This window comes from Rhinolophus hipposideros, assembly GCF_964194185.1.
Source record: "Rhinolophus hipposideros genome assembly, chromosome: 26".
Classification (NCBI taxonomy): domain Eukaryota; kingdom Metazoa; phylum Chordata; class Mammalia; order Chiroptera; family Rhinolophidae; genus Rhinolophus; species Rhinolophus hipposideros.
In genome coordinates, this window is record NC_138072.1 from 24,127,447 (window position 1) to 24,143,651 (window position 16,205).

Genomic DNA, 16,205 nt, shown 5'->3' on the forward strand with positions numbered 1-16,205 from the left:
CCATCACTGTTGTGCTCCATTTCTCCTCCCTTCACTAGTTCTGGTTTCATAGCTTAATGTATTTCTTACGGATAACACTCTGCCCATGTTTTGCCAAACACTTTCCAGTCCTTGGCCGCCTTCAATGTGAGTTCATGCCCGTACTTTCCGTATAATTCTTCATTCTCGGTGCAGTTTTTGTCACATGCACAGCACTTGAGAAGGTGAACACATGAAATCTCACGGCCCCTTCCCTCTGCCCCTCTCCTGGTCATAGTGTAGCATACAGGCTTCATGGCTGCGTTTTGAGTCCCAAAGTTAAAGAGAAGAAGAGCTAGTCAGTTGTCTTGAAATGATTTGGACTAAAATTTTGATGCTCAGCGATATGTTGCACAATTGAATTTCTATTTCCTACATCTTTCCTTTCAGATCTCTGAGTTCCTTCCCCCAAAATTGAAAAAACAATAAGTTTCTGTCTTATACAGTTATGTCAACAGATCAGTGTTTGTATCGTATTGCCTACTTTGAGAAACATGTTATTTGCAGGCGCTCAGTGTTTTCACAATATACAGTCGTGCAGCCTGAAGGAAGGGGCTGTGTTCTGGGAAGTGCGTCGTTAGGCGATTTCATCACTGTATGTGTCCTGTAGGGCGACTCGCACCCACACATCTGGACGGCACAGTGTCCTGCACACGTGGCCTAGATGGTATATCACCATCGTACAGGCACTTTGTCATTGACCAAAATGTCATGACGCGGAGCATGACTGTAGTTAAAATCTTGCCACATTCATTGTAATGTTTTCCGTTGAACTCACCACATGTATCAAAGTATGATGCATTGGCCCATTTATTACAGCCATGTCCGTGACCTGACATTTTATTTTCACAAAGTTGGAACAGTTCCTTGGGACGGTTGTAGAGGGGTTTGTGCCATAATTACTTTTAACCCACTGTTAGCCAGAGAATGAGACATACAAAGCGCTTTTTCCCGCAATTTCACTTTGGAAAGTTGGCATTTCTGATTTTTCATCAATAACTGGAAGAGCCTCCACGGCCCTCCCTACTTGCACTGTTCACTGTGGTTTATGTTTAGTGTTAGGACAGAGTTCCAGTGTTGAGGCATGTTGGATTTCAAACCAAATTTCCTTAGTTTTATTAAGGATTACCAGTATCAAATCACTGATACTCTATCCAATAAACAGAAATGAAGACACAATGTATTCCCCATGCGAGTTTCTGTGGCTCTGTGATACCCAACTTAAATGGAACTGAGGAAGGGAATGATAGGGAACTTCCTATGAAATGCAGCTCTGCTTCATTTCATTTCCTCTAACAAGTGAGTTCTGAGAAGCACTGAATTATAGCACATGGAGTCTTATCCAATTGCATTGTCATGTTTTGGGGAAGTGGCAGGGCCACCTTCATCTCCCAGGTGAACGGGTCCACCTGAGAAACAGGCCCTTCAACGTCCCACCATCATGTGTGCTGTTCCTTACTTAATCACCACTCTCCCTTGATCCTCTGTGGGAGTCTGGAGTCCTGACTGAACCCTGAATCTCCAATCGACGTTTAGAATGGAACAGACTCTCAGCAAGTCATGTGCTCAAGGGGACAGACACATGACGCGAGGAGGCCCTGGGCTCCCAGTGTTGCAGCCCCCTCCCATGCAGAAAGAGCCCTTCACTGCTGTCCTTGGGTTTTGCCTGTTCCTGTCGGTTTCCCACTCTGCTTTCTCCCACGCTCATCTCCCTCAAGTCCAAGTTGGCCCTTGAGAGCAAGCTGAAGAGCAGTCTGCTCTCTCACTCGCTGCCATGGAGGTCTCTGTTGAGTCCTGGACCTGTCTGTGTCCTTTCCTTGGGCCTCTGCGTCAGGAGCAGCTCCCCGTCACTTCCACAGGCACGTTTTCAGCTCCGACTGCAGGCCGTCCTCCCCAGTGGGCGAGAGGAGTCCACTAGGACTGCTGGGTGGGGTGAGGTGGGCTGTGGTGGGCTGTGGGGGAGGCAGGGCTGAGTGGGGACCTGGGCACAGCTCCACACACTTACTGTCAATTCTGTCTGTTCACTTGCAGCACTTTTATATTGCTCCCCAGCCATTTCCCTCCTTGGGCTCTTCCCACAGATTAATACTTTCTGCATTTATCTCTTGGAACAAATCGACATGCTGCTTTTCGGAGGTTCTGGTAAGTCTTCTACATTCTACTCTTTCTGTAAAGGGACCTGAGATTCAGATAAAGGCTGAATAGCCTCGGGCTGCAGTAAAAGTCTAGGCAGTTAGGTTCTCTTTGTTCCGAGCATGCAAAGTTCTTCAGGCTGGGTCAGTCAGGTGGATGGTGGGCCCATCTGCACACTTTCGGCCGAATTGAAAGGGGCCCATCTTGCTCGGCAAAGAGACATGGAAGAGTAGAAGAATCTCTGCGCTTTGGAACAGCTTTGGGCCCTTCTAACCATTCTCTGGCAAAACCATGTGTCAATATTTGTGAAGGAGCGTGTGTTTGTGCGTGTGTGTGCGTGTGCCTTTGAACATGTACGTGAGTTTGGGGCTGTGGATGTGAGCGTGTGAATGCGACGCCCGCATATGTGTTGTGCGTGGACCCGTACAGACAGGTGGCCTGTGTCTCTTCCTCATCACAGTGATTCTCTTCTGGCCTAGTGTTGGCCGAGTGCTTGAGATTCAGGCCATGGTGGACGGCAGCTCTCCTGACGTTCACCTACAGACCGCATAACTGCTTAACTTCAAAGCTTACACTTCTCTAAACGGAAATAAGCACGCTGAGCTCGTAGGGCTGCCGTGAGGCTTCAGTGAAATCATGCACTAGAAGATAGGTGGTGACCAATTACTGGTTCCACTGTTACACGCGCACAGAGGAGCACATCTTCTGTCTCCCTGTCTAGCCCTACCTCTGTCCTTAGCGCTCTCCCTGTGTCTGTCTCTGTCTGTATCTCTGTCACTTTCTCTATCTCTATCTCTCTCCCTGTCCCTGTCTCTGTCTCTCTATCTGTGTGTGTCTCCGTCCCACCTCTTCCTTCTGTTGAAATCACTGTCCATGATCGTTACCTTGGCTGGCAGCTTTGAACCGTAAGGAGGTTTCCCACCTCCACACTGACACATTCACACGGTCTCCTGAGAATGTCCAGGTCCTTTCTAAATGCCTTGCTCCTGAATTTTGAGTCAAAGGGTCAGTCTCTTTCTTGTACTAGCGGCCACCAGCGCCTTTTGACGGATCCCATAGATGTATTCTCTGCCCTTTGGCAGGCATTTTGTGTTTGCAAGCTGCATCCTTGTCTTCACATTTATTGGTGGTGAGGCTTGCTGGCCTAGACAAGAACTGTTGATGTTTGTGTTGCAGCCGTTTCTGGAATGATGTCGGCTGTTTACAGCGTGGTCCGCAGCGCCGCAGTTGCCACCGTGCTCCATGTGCTCTGCTTCAACGCTGTGAAGGTAGGTGTGGGGACCGGGCCTCGGCCTTCTTGGCCTCCAATATATCAGCTGATGATCCCAGGAAACAAACATCTTCTCCAGCTATGGGAGCAATGCGGTCTGAGCCCATCCGGAGTGGCAGGGCCTGCTGGGGGAGGCCGCAGTGGTGTGAGAGGGTGTTAAGATACCTGAGTTCCCTGGAGCACAAAGCCCACCTGGTCTGGCCCTCCCCCGACCCCCCCACAGGTGTCTCTAGCCCCCTCAGTTAATGACACTGGGAGGGGCTTCAGCTTAACATGACCAATAGGACCGTTTGTTTACCTTCACTTCCTATTGAAATACCACACAAAAAACCATAAGAGGATAAAATTGCACAAAGGTACAGGAACAGACAGAGAACAGGAGAGGATATGACCACAATAAAACTCTAGAATCTCGAAAACAGATGGTCGGTAGACTTATCCAGATGGAAAAAGCTGAAACCTGGCAGCCAGGGAAGGCTGAGATGATGAGAAACATGATAAGCATTAACTTTAGGAAAAGAAGGTGTTGTGTCATAAAAGAAATGTTACGATTTTGCCTGCATGGCTCATCTGTGAAGCATATTTTATATTTATAATCTAAATAATAGTGATATCGATAATGGAAGAATGGGGAAGGTAAAGAGTGTGTGTGTGTGTGTGTGTGTGAGCGAGAGAGAGAGAGAGAGAGAGAGGCGGGGGGGAAGGTCTTAGTCTTGTCTTTCATATTAGAAAGTCAGCAAATAATATCTGAAATTCAAAAAACTCAAGAAATAAAACATGCATGTTATCTGAAAAAATGGAGGAAAACAGGTGAAGAAGAAATAGCTGAAAGGCACCGCCTTCAGGAAGCAGGAATTGGAGTGGAGGGGTGGTGTGGACAGGGCCTACTGCTGTTCCTCTTCAGTGTGGTAGCGCTACATATCTGGTGCCTGGATAGTCGGAGAACAAGCACACGCTCATGACATCCTCAGGTGTGTCTTCAGTCAGTCAAAAAATTAGTTAATACTATAAAGATTTCTTGATTTGTATGAACACCCTGCATTTACTATTTTAAACCACAGGTTATTTTTTGATAAAATAAAAATTAAATGTAAGAGTAAATAAAAGTAATATATGTTCCAAAGGATTTTATCTATCATAGGCCGTTTCTTAACTAACTTTAAAAAAATATTAGTTCACAATTTTATTAAACTCTCAATGTCAGTGGCAGAAAGATAATTGGTTATGCCCTTTGTGGAAGAGGTATTCAACATTCTTACCTCACACTCCTCATGTCACTGCTGAATTATCTGTGGTAATCACTGGCCTAACCCCTTCCGTCACATTCTGTTCCTTTTGTGGAGATACTTTCTTTCAGATTTCTTTCAGATTTCTTTCTGAGGTGCAGGAAGTTTCCTTTTTCGAATGCACAACAGTAACTTATGTGCTGTAATGGCTCTGTTACCACATTTATTCCATCATGTACAACTATTGTTTTGTACTTATATCACTTGTATATATATGTATATATATATCACTTGTCGTATATGGCATTCTTTCTTTTGAAATCCATTCCTTTCTTCTGTCACCAGAACCCACGTATTTCATTCAGGAAGCATACTTGGATAGGTATTTTCTGAGTCCTTGCAATTCTGAAGACCTCTTTCTATTTATTGCCTTTTGGTCAAATGACTGCGTATAAAATTTTTGGGTCACAAGTTTTCATTTGCAGAACCTTTCATATATCGCTCCATTGTGTACCAGTGTTTGTTTGTTTTTTACATATTTATTGTTCATTTATTTTTTTCAAGTCTGGTTTATTGAGATGTAATTTATATATTGCAACGTTCACTTTTTTGACGTACAGAGTTTGGTAAGTGTTCGTACGTGTATGTAGTCATGCAGCCAACACCATCATCAAGTTATGGAACATTTCCACCAACCCAGGGACCCCTTGTGTCCCTTTCTGGTCAGGCTCTTCTCCCTACCCTAGCCTTTGGCCACCACTGATCTGATTTCTGTGCTTATCACTTTTAAAAATCAACTTTATACAGTAACATTCACTAGTGGAATAGACACATAGATGAGTGTTGACGAATGTGCATGGTGACATAAGCGTCATCATGGTCATGATGGAGAACAGTTCTGCCCAGTTTCTCTTCCGAATTCTGGCCTCTCCCCATACCCAGGTTCTTACAGCATGGTCACACACAGGTTTTCCCAGAAGTTTTAGAGGGATAGCCCTTACGCTTAGATCTGTGATCCATTTTGACTTGATTTTTGTGTATGATATGAGGCAAAGACCAAGATTCACCAGCACAACTGTTGGAAAGATTTGCTTTTCCCCATTGAATTCCCCATTTTGAAACTGTCAAAATTCAATTACTGGCTTCCGGCTTCTTGTCCAATATATAAGGAGTTGGGAAGTCGTACTCCCTCCTAATAATACATGGCTAAACAAACTAGAAAATCACCAGCTTTTCATAGATCCATCAGAGAAGCGGGGGAGGGGCACAAATGACCACCTCCAAAATTAGAGAGACAGGTGGACAGAGAGCCATGATTTATCGGGGCAGGAACCCAGGAGCAGCATCTCTGGGAACCAGCACCAGGGCAGGAAAACCTGAACTGTAACTGCCAAACTGCTGGGGGCTCAGTTTGGACAAGGCTGAGAGAGAGTCACTTTAGGGGGGCCCAGTCACTGGGGGGCCCATACCTTTCTGAATTTTATCTCCAAGGGTTCAACCTGGTTCTCACAGTGAGTATCAGAGAGAAGTCCCCTCGTGCTTTCAGCAGGTGGAGGGAAGAATAACCATTTGGAAATACACGACAGTATTCTTATTCGTGAGGACTGCCCTTAAGATTTTACCAGACACGGGGGTGGCCGGTTAGCTCACTTGGTTAGAGCGTGGTGCTAATAACACCAAGGATGCTGGTCTGATCCCTGCATGGGCCACTGCGAGCTGTGCCCTCCTTAAAAAAAAGAAAAAAAAAAAAAGACTTTATCAGTCTCTAAGCTACTGGGATTTGTTTCAGAGCCTAACTGACCTGAAGGCAGGGGCCCAACTCTAGCCCCGCCCACTCCAGCCACTCTGTCCCCACTGGAGGGGGTGGCGCAGGTAGCTCTGAAGCACTTGTGAAGTTCATAGGCAAGAAGCACAGTCTCACTGCAAGCCTGAGAACTAGGCATAGCACTGTAGAATACTTCTCTCCACACACCTGAACACCACATCACTGAAGGCTTGTTCGCCACCGTTCCTTTTACCCAGTACATCATGCCTGGGTATCAAAACATTTACAAGTCATATTAAAAGGCAAAAAGCACAGTTTGAAAAGTCTGAGCAAGCATCAGAGCCAGACTTCGATATGACAGGGATGTTGGAATTATCAGACCATTAACTTCAAACAACTATGGCGAACGTGCTGCGGGCTCTAGCGGATAAAGCAGACAGCATGCAGTAATAAATTGACAGTATATACGCAGAGAGAGATTCTGAGAGAAAACCAAAGATTAAGATTAAAAACACTGTGACAGAAATGAAAGACACCTTTGATGTGCTCATTAGTAGAGTGGGCACAGCTGAGGAAAGACTTTCTGAGCTTAAAGATATGTCAATAAAAATTTCCAAACTGGAAAAGCACAGAGAAAAAAAAAAAAAAAACTGAATAAAAAACATATCCAAGAACTGGGGCAACCACAAAAGGTGTAATGGGAATACCAGAGGGAAAAAAAAAGAAGAACGGAAGAAATATTTGAAACAATAATGACTGAAAATTTCTCCAAATTGGTATCAGACACTAAACCACAGCCCCAGGGAACTCAGAGAACACCAAGCCAAGGATAAATGCCCCCCCTAAAAAAGACCCACAGTAGTACATAGCATATTCAAACTGCTGAAAATCAAAGATAAAGAAAAATATTAAAGCCACCAGAGGAAAAAAACACCTTACCTATAGAGGAGCAAAGACTAGAATTTCATCTGACTCCGCCTCAGGAACTCCTGTGGACTGAATTGAATCTTCCCCAAATTCACATGTTGAACCCTAACCCCAATGTGATGATATTTGGAGATGAAGCCTGTGAAGATAATTAGATGTAGAGAGGTTGTGAGGGTGGGGACCTCATGATGGGATTAGTTGTTAGAAAGGGTTGTTAGAAAGAGGTATTTCTTTTGTTTTCCTGTAGGTGTTGGTAGAATATTTTAGTGTCCTTATCAGAAGAAGGTATACCAGAGCTCTCTCTCTGCTACCATGTTTTCCTGAAAATACGACCTAGCCAGACAATACGCTCTAATGCATCTTTTGGAGCAAAAATTAATATCAGAACCAGTCTTACTTTACTATAAGACTGGGTCTTTAATATAATATAATAATATAATATAATATAATATAATATAATGTAATATAATACTCAGTCTTATTTTACTGTAATATAAGACTGCATGTAATATAATGTAATATAATATAATATAATATAATATAATATAATATAATATAATATAATATTAGTATAATACTGGGTCTTATATTAATTTTTGCTCCAAAAGACACATTAGATCTGATTATCCGGCTAGGTCATATTTTTGGGGAAACAGAGTATGTGAAGATGCAAAGAGAAGGTGGTTCTTTACAAGCCAGAAAGAGAGCCCTCACCAGCACCTGACCAGACTGGAACCCCGATCTCAAATATCCAGCTTCCAGAGTGCCACACATGAGCTGGTGGCCCCAAGTGATGATGAAAATAAAGACATTAAAAAGTTCCACCAAGTGACTTCCCAAACCACTCCATGAGTGGTCGTACCAAAAACCCCACTTTCCATCAGCTGAGTTCTCCATGCTACTGCTCCACTAAAGCACATCTTACTCTAAATCCTTGACCTGCAGTGAACCTTTGTCTTATGCCTCATGCTTCTCAGCAGATAAGGCTCATTTGACAGTGAAAAATAATTCATGGATAATAGAGACATGGTTAACTCCACGGCAGGCAGAATACTCCCATCCTCAGGAGGCTTTCCATGAAAGAACAACTCACGGGACTTCTTAGAATAATTTCTACAGGAGAGGTTGTATGCTCTGAAAAACCCATTTTACTTAACAAGTGCTGAAGACTCATTATTACCAGTTCAAACATTATCAAGAGTAATGTACACTCCTGGGATTGTTAAATGACTTTTTCTTACAAAATCCTTAGATGGGGTTGTAAGAATCTGGTATTGAAGAAGACAGAGTGTTCGGGATTTTTTACCTAGTGCTGGGACAGCTGTCTTCATTCCTTCACCTCCCCGAGTCCGACTCCCTCCTCATATCAGACATTGCTAATTGATCACCGCAATTTCCTCCCTGAGGTCAGTAGGGCCTTAGGGTGCCCAGACAGTACCACAGGCAGCCAGGACCAACTGATCAGATCTCACCCAAGAAACAGAATCTGTTTATCCTGAGTTGAGACTTGCTTGTTTCCGTTTCCTATTTGTGGCATGTTATAGGCGTAACTGTTGAGTCAGAGTAAGTGGATTCCATTTTGAAAGCACACTGCTAATTCTGTGATGGGCATGAACAGTCAGAGGCTCTCGGGTTTACTTAAGTGTTGAAACAGGCTTTTTACCAGATGGAACCGGAGTACTTGGAAAGGTTTATTTCGTTTCAGAGAGGTATTGCTTCGCATAGAAAAAGCATCACTTGCAAGAAATAATATGGTCTGTTGTTACAGATTCTTAGTGTTCTTATTTGTATTTTGAAATGTCTTGGTAAAAAGAGAGCCATTTGCATTTCTCTCTTCTCTTTTGTAAGTCCTCAGGTTGCTAATGGTCACAGATTGACTCTTCTCTCAAACACCTATTAAATGCTGTGAATTGAATGAATGTGGTGAGCAAATTTGCAAGGGGGTACTTGGGAAACAAGGAAATCTCAGCCCTCTTCCACTTACCCAGAGCTGTCATCCCGCTTCTCCTTTAACCATGCTTTTGTTTATGCCTTTTATGCTTACTCTTCTCGTTGCTGAATTGATTTTTTTCTTTTTATGTCTGCACTGTGATGGATTGATGGGCCCTTGTGAACCATTTCAGCCTGTCAGCTGCCTTGCCGAAGGTGGATTTCTCTATATGGGTCTTGGTATTTATTTATGTCCCTTATTTATATTATTCTCATTTGATAGAAACAGATTAAGAGGCTGTGTGTTAATTTTGCTCTTTGAAATATTAATTAGGGGAGAATTTGATTCCTCTTCTAATTTCATATTCTCTTTGACTCATCCAAGATGGTAACAAGTACCATCTGAATGCAAACCCTCGTTGGCTTAAGTATTCGACAGTGATACACAGAAACAACTGGAATGTCTGCTCCCTGGTGAAATGGCTCAGTGGTTAATTAGCTGGGGTTTCTATATGTCTGGGTAAGCCATGATTTCTATTTTTTATTAGCCCTTACAAAGAGATTCCATTTTATTGATGTCCAGGGGACCCAGAGATCGAGTCACATTATTATAATTTAGTGTTTCCCAACCTCCATTAGTGATTGCTTGTGGGAGTTTTCCTATGTTCTTGTAGTGTGAGCTGCAGATCAAACCATGACATTTCCCCTGCATTTAGGATTTAAAATCTAATTGTAGACATGAAACAAGCTCATTGTTCTAGAATAGTTTTACTACTGAAATGGACCTTAGCTGTGCCCTTGTCCAGCCTCTTCCTTTTACTGTTTAAAATGAGGAAATGGAGGCACAGAAGAAATTCGTGACTTACTCAACGTCACACATCATGGATCCCAGATCTTGTGTCTTTCCAATCTTACTTCTGCGCCATCCTCCCTCACACATTGGAAGTGTAAATATATTTTCTAGTCAGAAGAACAATTCGCAGGTATATATGATACCTTGCAAATCTATGTTACTTTGATTTTTGAAATAATTTCCCAAGTGTTTTCTCTTTTGCCCTTTATTATAGATCCATATTATACATCAAGAAGATAATAGCATTTCTCTATTCCAAGTGGTGTGAATCATAGATGCTTAAGTTATTTGCCTAAGGGCACTGGGCTAATTCACATCGTTTATTCAGTTGTGAAATAGATGGTGACACCTACCTCATGTGAATGCTGTCAGAAGGAAAGGAAGGTAAATTGATAATGTATGTAAAGTGTCTAGCTCAAGGGTTCTCATTAAATGGTGTGGTGGGCGGAATTCTAGGTCGCTCCAAGAGCCCTGTCCCCTGGTCGGCCTCGCTATAATTTCAGCCCCTCGAGCGTGGGCAGGGCCTGTGAGTATGATGGGCTGTCACTCCGGTGATCACGTTCCATTATCTGCCAGAGTTTAAGGGATTTTGCAGATGCACTTAAGGTCCCTAATCAGTTGACTAAGTTAATCAAAAGGACAGGATCTGGATGCTCTGGCCTAATCAGACAAGCCCTTTAAAACGAGTCTAGAGGTCAGAGAAGAAGCAGAAGAGATCCCTCCCCACTGTTGGCCTTGGAGAAGCAGACTGCCCTGTTGTGAACAGCCTTTGGGGAGGGACCCTTGTCAAGGGTGTGAGGTTGGCCACTCAGAGCTGGAGTGGACCCCAGCAGAGAGCCAGCAAGAAAGTAGGGACTTCAGTGAGCTTGGAGGAGGGCCCTAAGTCTCAGGTGAGATGGCAGCCCTGGCCAGCACTGTCATTTCAGCCTGACAAGACCCTGAGCTGAGGCCAGTTGCACCGTGTGCAGACTCCTGACCCGTGGCGCTGTGAGATCATGCATTTGTGTTGTTCAGGCCGCTCATTTTGTGGTAATTGGTTACATTGCAGTAGAAAACTAATACAAATGGTAACTATTATAAGCATAAATAGTCAATGGATATGATGAGGATCGTATCATGGTGATAATGTTAATAGTAATAAGTTTAAAAATTAAATCCAAGTTTTAATGTACTTTTATTATACTGGACTTCCGATTATATTCTATGGCTGGGATCATGTCACTTCCATCTGCAAGGCAGTGGGAATGACAGGTCTCTTAGCTTCTGGTCAACTCATGGGGAAGAAGGGAGAAATGGGTGTTAGGTAGGTCGCTAGTGCTTTGTGTCATACTTCCCTTCCTAGAAAGTTTAAAAGTATAATTGATCTCTAAACCCAGCGAATGCTGGATTGTCATGCTGCTCAAGCTTGGATTGGGTGACTTTGACATTGGTGGTTGATACTGATTTGGGGGAGAAAACAGGAAGAATAATGGTAGCTCAGTTGTTCAAAACGGAATTGGCAATTGTTGAGTGAAGATCTGGATTTGGTCAAATCCAGAAAACACAATGAAATCAATATTGGTACGATTTACTGACCATCCAGTTTGGAGTAATAGATAAGGAGAGGGGAGGGTGGGCGCAATAGAAAATTCTAGGCCGGAGTATGAGCAGTGGTGATCCTAGTAGAGATGGAAGACGATGCTTGTCTTAGCCATGTCAGCTGGAGTTTATCTTCTTCTCTCCCTGTGGATAAAAGTCCTCTGGATAAAACTGTCCTTTTGGTGTTGGTTTAGTACTTATTTTTTCTGTATGTAATCAGTTCTACATGGAAAATACAGGTACTCACCATAATGAGTACAGTAAAATCCTCTGTTATAATTAAAATGAGCAATATGTACCTCGAAGGTGTGCTGTGAACTAAATGTGATAATGTATGCAAAGTAGTTAGTCAAGTCACGGCTCACTTACTGTGGTGGTTTTCTGTGTGTATTTTCTCCACTCCCAGTGTAGCCGTGAGCCCCTCAGAGTCATACACTATGGTTTCCATATGGTTCTTTGTATATCCCATAAAAAGTCCAGTGTCAGTAACGTAAAAGGTGTTCTTTACACTTTTGGATTGAATAAATACAGGTAACTGAGAAGAAGACGATAAGAAAGACAGTAAATGTCAATGATTTTCCAAAAGTATATGCATGTGTGTGTATGTGTGTGTGTGTGTGTGTGTGTGTCTGTGTGTGTTATATCTGTGCTGATATACATAGCTTTGGATGAATGGGACCTATCAGTCTGTCTTGGTACCTAATGATCTAATTTTCCTCAGTGCATATTCAAAAAAGTAAAATATTTTATTGAATTATAAATGTATGCATTTTTTACCTAAATGAAAAAGCATATGAAATAAGAAAAATCTACTTTCAGTAAACGGGAAGACTGATTTGTTGTATTTGTTGGTGAGGTTATGCATTTATTTACTGAACACCTAGCGACTACCGACTGGATTAGACTCAGTGCTGGGCGTTGGGGACCCCTCGGGGTGTTCAGGGTGTGTGAGGGACAGCAGCACCGGCTCGAGTGTGCCCAGTGCTCACGCACAAGTGCTGATCACGTGACACCCAGGACAAGGATGGCGAGACATATCTGATTTTAGTGAATTTCTGGAATTTTAAAGGCACAGAGCTCCTTTTACTTAAAGATGAGCTCATGTTGAAAATACACTTACAACTAGGACTTGTATCACTGTCAAAGTGAGATGATTTAGTTCTTATTTCAGGAGGTCTGAAAACCTGGATCTCAGCAATACCCCTCTGTGTAATGGGCCAAGAAAAATCCATTGCTTTTTGCTTAGAAAGTGTGTGAACCTTATGTGGAGGTTAAAGCAAAGTGAGGTTTTGGTCTGTTTGCATTGACTTATAACCCTCGGTTAGTCTGCCCCATAGATTGCACTGCAGAGATTCTAAAATTTCTAAGAAACGAAAATTCTGAAGCTAAGATTCTCTTTCAAGAGTACTTTTACACAAAGCTGAACTTCCCTGTGCATTTCTATCAAAAGAATTCCCAAATGCATTTGATATCTACCACAGAATTGTAGGACTGTTAGACAGTTTTATTTCTACCTCATAAAAATATTTCAAAACCTATGGGAGTTTTATGAAGCCAGCGCTCATCAATCCACATCATTCCCAATTTGGCCCATGAGATGAATCTCAAAGCAATTAGAGATGTTAATCTTGAAGCAAACTATCACATGGTATATACCCTTCATTATCGGTGGGTGATAGATTGTTTAAAACCGTCTCCCTCCAAAGTCTTTATATATTTGTGCATGTGGGTGTTTGTGTGAGTATAATAAATAACGTATATAAAATAAAATTCAAAACTGATACGTACATGTTTAAAATATAACATTTTATTTTTCTTTAAATCCACTAGAAATGTCAGTCAGCACTTTCCTCTATTTCTTTCTTCTTTTCTTTGGAAGATGAGAGCAGTAGAAAGAGTAAAACAAAGCAAAACAAAACAAACAAAACAAAACAAAAAACAGTAGAAATGAACCTGAACACCACACTAAATCTTTCAGATAAAACACACAGTGCATTTGATCGTTTTCTTTCAAAATCCCTTTTCAGGTTCGTTGTTTTCCTCCAATATCAATATTTCCTTCTCTATCCCAAAATAAAATGAAAATGAAAATGAAAACAACCTAAAGTGCATCTTTTTTCTTAACTGTACCTTTGACTTGACGACCGGAACTCCTTCTAGCAGTTTGGCTTCTAGAAAGACCCCCTCTCCCCCATCTCACTGTCGTCCTTTCCCGGGACCTTTCTGTGCAGAGCAGACCTGCCTGAGGAGCCTCTGGAGACGTGAGTCGGCCCATGGGGGCACGTGTGGGGGTGCGGTGGGATAGGTGGTGATGCGTGAGTGATCAGCCAGCACGGAAGTCTGGAGATTAAGGAGAAAATAATGCAAACATGGGGTCTCTCCACCCCAAATCTTAATTCTGTAAAATAATTCTGAATAGTTCCGTCTTGTACTCAATTTGATTTTTTTAGGGGTGTGTGTGTGTGTGTGTGTGTGCGCTAAATTGTGGAGCTGTTCACACAGTAATATATTCCTATGTGATAAAAGCATGAGAAGAAAAGCTCACAACAAGCGTCTCCTTCCTTCACTTCTAGGCAAGCTTAGATCTTAACTTTCCAAGGAAAATAAGTGTGTTTTTAAAAAAAATTTGGAAAGGGAAATGTTAATGTTTCCCTAATTGTAACTTTATTGAGTCATCAATCTCGGGAAGTTCTTCCTTAAATAACATTCAAATTCCATTGATGTTGAAGCATATTTTCTTTTGTTTGGTCTTAAGAGTTGGTGGCACCCAGCTGCCTGTCTTCCCAGTGCAGAGCATTATGGGTGATAAACCATAAAGGTCATTTCCCTTCAATGTATTTTCTTCAAGCTTAGTTTCCACTCTTATCTATTTCTATAAACTTCATATTTGTGTAAGAGCTGCACCGTTAGAATCCCATGCAGCTGAGCCCATCTGCAGCAAGACCAGGCCGTGCTGGAAAGCTGGGTCGGGCAGCCTTGAAGCCTTGCCCCTCCTGTGACCTGCAATGTGCTGTCCCACATTCATTCCCAGTCCCCTTTGCAATCCACTTCTTATTTGTCCTCCATGAAGCTGCCCCTGACCTGTTCCCAGATCACTGCCTTCTCTGGGCGATCGCTCAGGGAGTTGTACAGACATTCAGGTCAGTGGACATGGGCGAGGGCTTTGCCACCTGGTAATCTCTTCTACTCTTCCAGACTTCTCACTTGATCAGTGATTTGAAAGGCTGAGGCTAGCTCAGCTGTGAGATCTCTTTCAACTCTAAAATAATCTTTACTGAAGATGACATGGTTTTTGCAAACCTTGGCACTTTGCTCATGAAAGAATAACTCATGTTGATATCCAAGAAGTCTTTCCTGTCTTGCTTCCTTGAGAAATTGCCTCCTATTTTCTATATAAATAACTGTTGAAAACATGAACAAGGTTAAGAACGTGGAGCTTGAGGGTGTTTCCAGCAGAGAGCCTGCTGGGAATGCAGGCGGTCTGCCTTGTGCAGTCTGTCAAAGCTCAGGTCAGCCCAGCTTCTTTCTGAGAGGGAGCTGTGTGGGGATCAGAGGCTGGGTGAGAAAATGTGAAAAGCGCACTGAGAATATGGACTCTGCCTCCCTATCTCCCACCCTCTTTGGAAGAATGAGGGCTGTTCTGGACTCACTTTGCTTTTACGTTGTTGAAGGAAGTATTCATACCTTTGGTTCCGCCCCTATGGCCACACGGCCATTCATTCATGTCTAACAGTTTATCCCGAAGCTATTGGTTCTGCTAAAAAGAAATCATATGGATGGATGGATGAATGGAGAGTTTTACTAATACAAGACACACACCACGAGGAATGTAACGGCTTGAAATAAATGAGAATTACCCCTAACAAGATCAGTCAGTTCAGTGTGTGCTGCTTGGAATAATAATAACACTTCTTGGCAAGGTCAGAGTCACAGTTTGCCGAGTTCTGTTTCCTTATTTTCTTCTGCCTTGGTACAGAAACAGAAAGACATAAGGAGTCTACAAAAATCATTGTTCTTCCTTCACGTCCTAGAGAAGGACCGGCTACTCTTAAGGTCGATTCTAGTTTTGTCAGAAAATGTGATTTTACTACAGTCCCGAGTCCCCTGATGTGTCTGCTGTGGTCTGTTTGTGCCCCGCCCCCCGAGTTCATATTTTGAAATCTGAGCCCCAAAGGTGGTAGTATTAGGAGGTGGGGGCCTTTGGGAAGTGGTTGGGTCACGAAGATGGAGCCCTCATAAAGGGGATTAGTGCTTTTATAAAAGAGACCAGAGAACTCCCTCAACCCTTCCTCCATGTGAGGTCAGAGTGAGAAGTCGCCAACTATGAGCAAGAAATCAGGCTCTCACGAGACACCAAACCTGCCAGCACCTTGATCTTGATCTTCTCAGCTTCCAGTACTGAGAGCAATAAATTTCTGCTGTCTATAAGCCACCCAGTCTGTGCTACTTTGTTACAGCAGGCCAAATGGTCTGAGGCAGTGTCTTAGTGAAGCGTGTAGCAATAGG

The 16,205-nt window shown here is 42.9% G+C and overlaps 1 protein-coding gene across 2 annotated transcripts in view; it reads left to right on the forward strand.

The window, feature by feature from the left end:
* PCNX2 (pecanex 2) overlaps positions 1 to 16,205 on the forward strand; it is a 223,058-nt gene that overhangs the window by 70,192 nt on the left and 136,661 nt on the right. For both annotated transcript variants that reach the window (XM_081038977.1, XM_081038978.1), the window contains exons 14-15: positions 2,050 to 2,160; positions 3,328 to 3,419. In XM_081038977.1, coding sequence (XP_080895103.1) covers positions 2,050 to 2,160; positions 3,328 to 3,419 — 203 coding nt within the window. The remainder of the gene's footprint in view (positions 1 to 2,049; positions 2,161 to 3,327; positions 3,420 to 16,205) is intronic.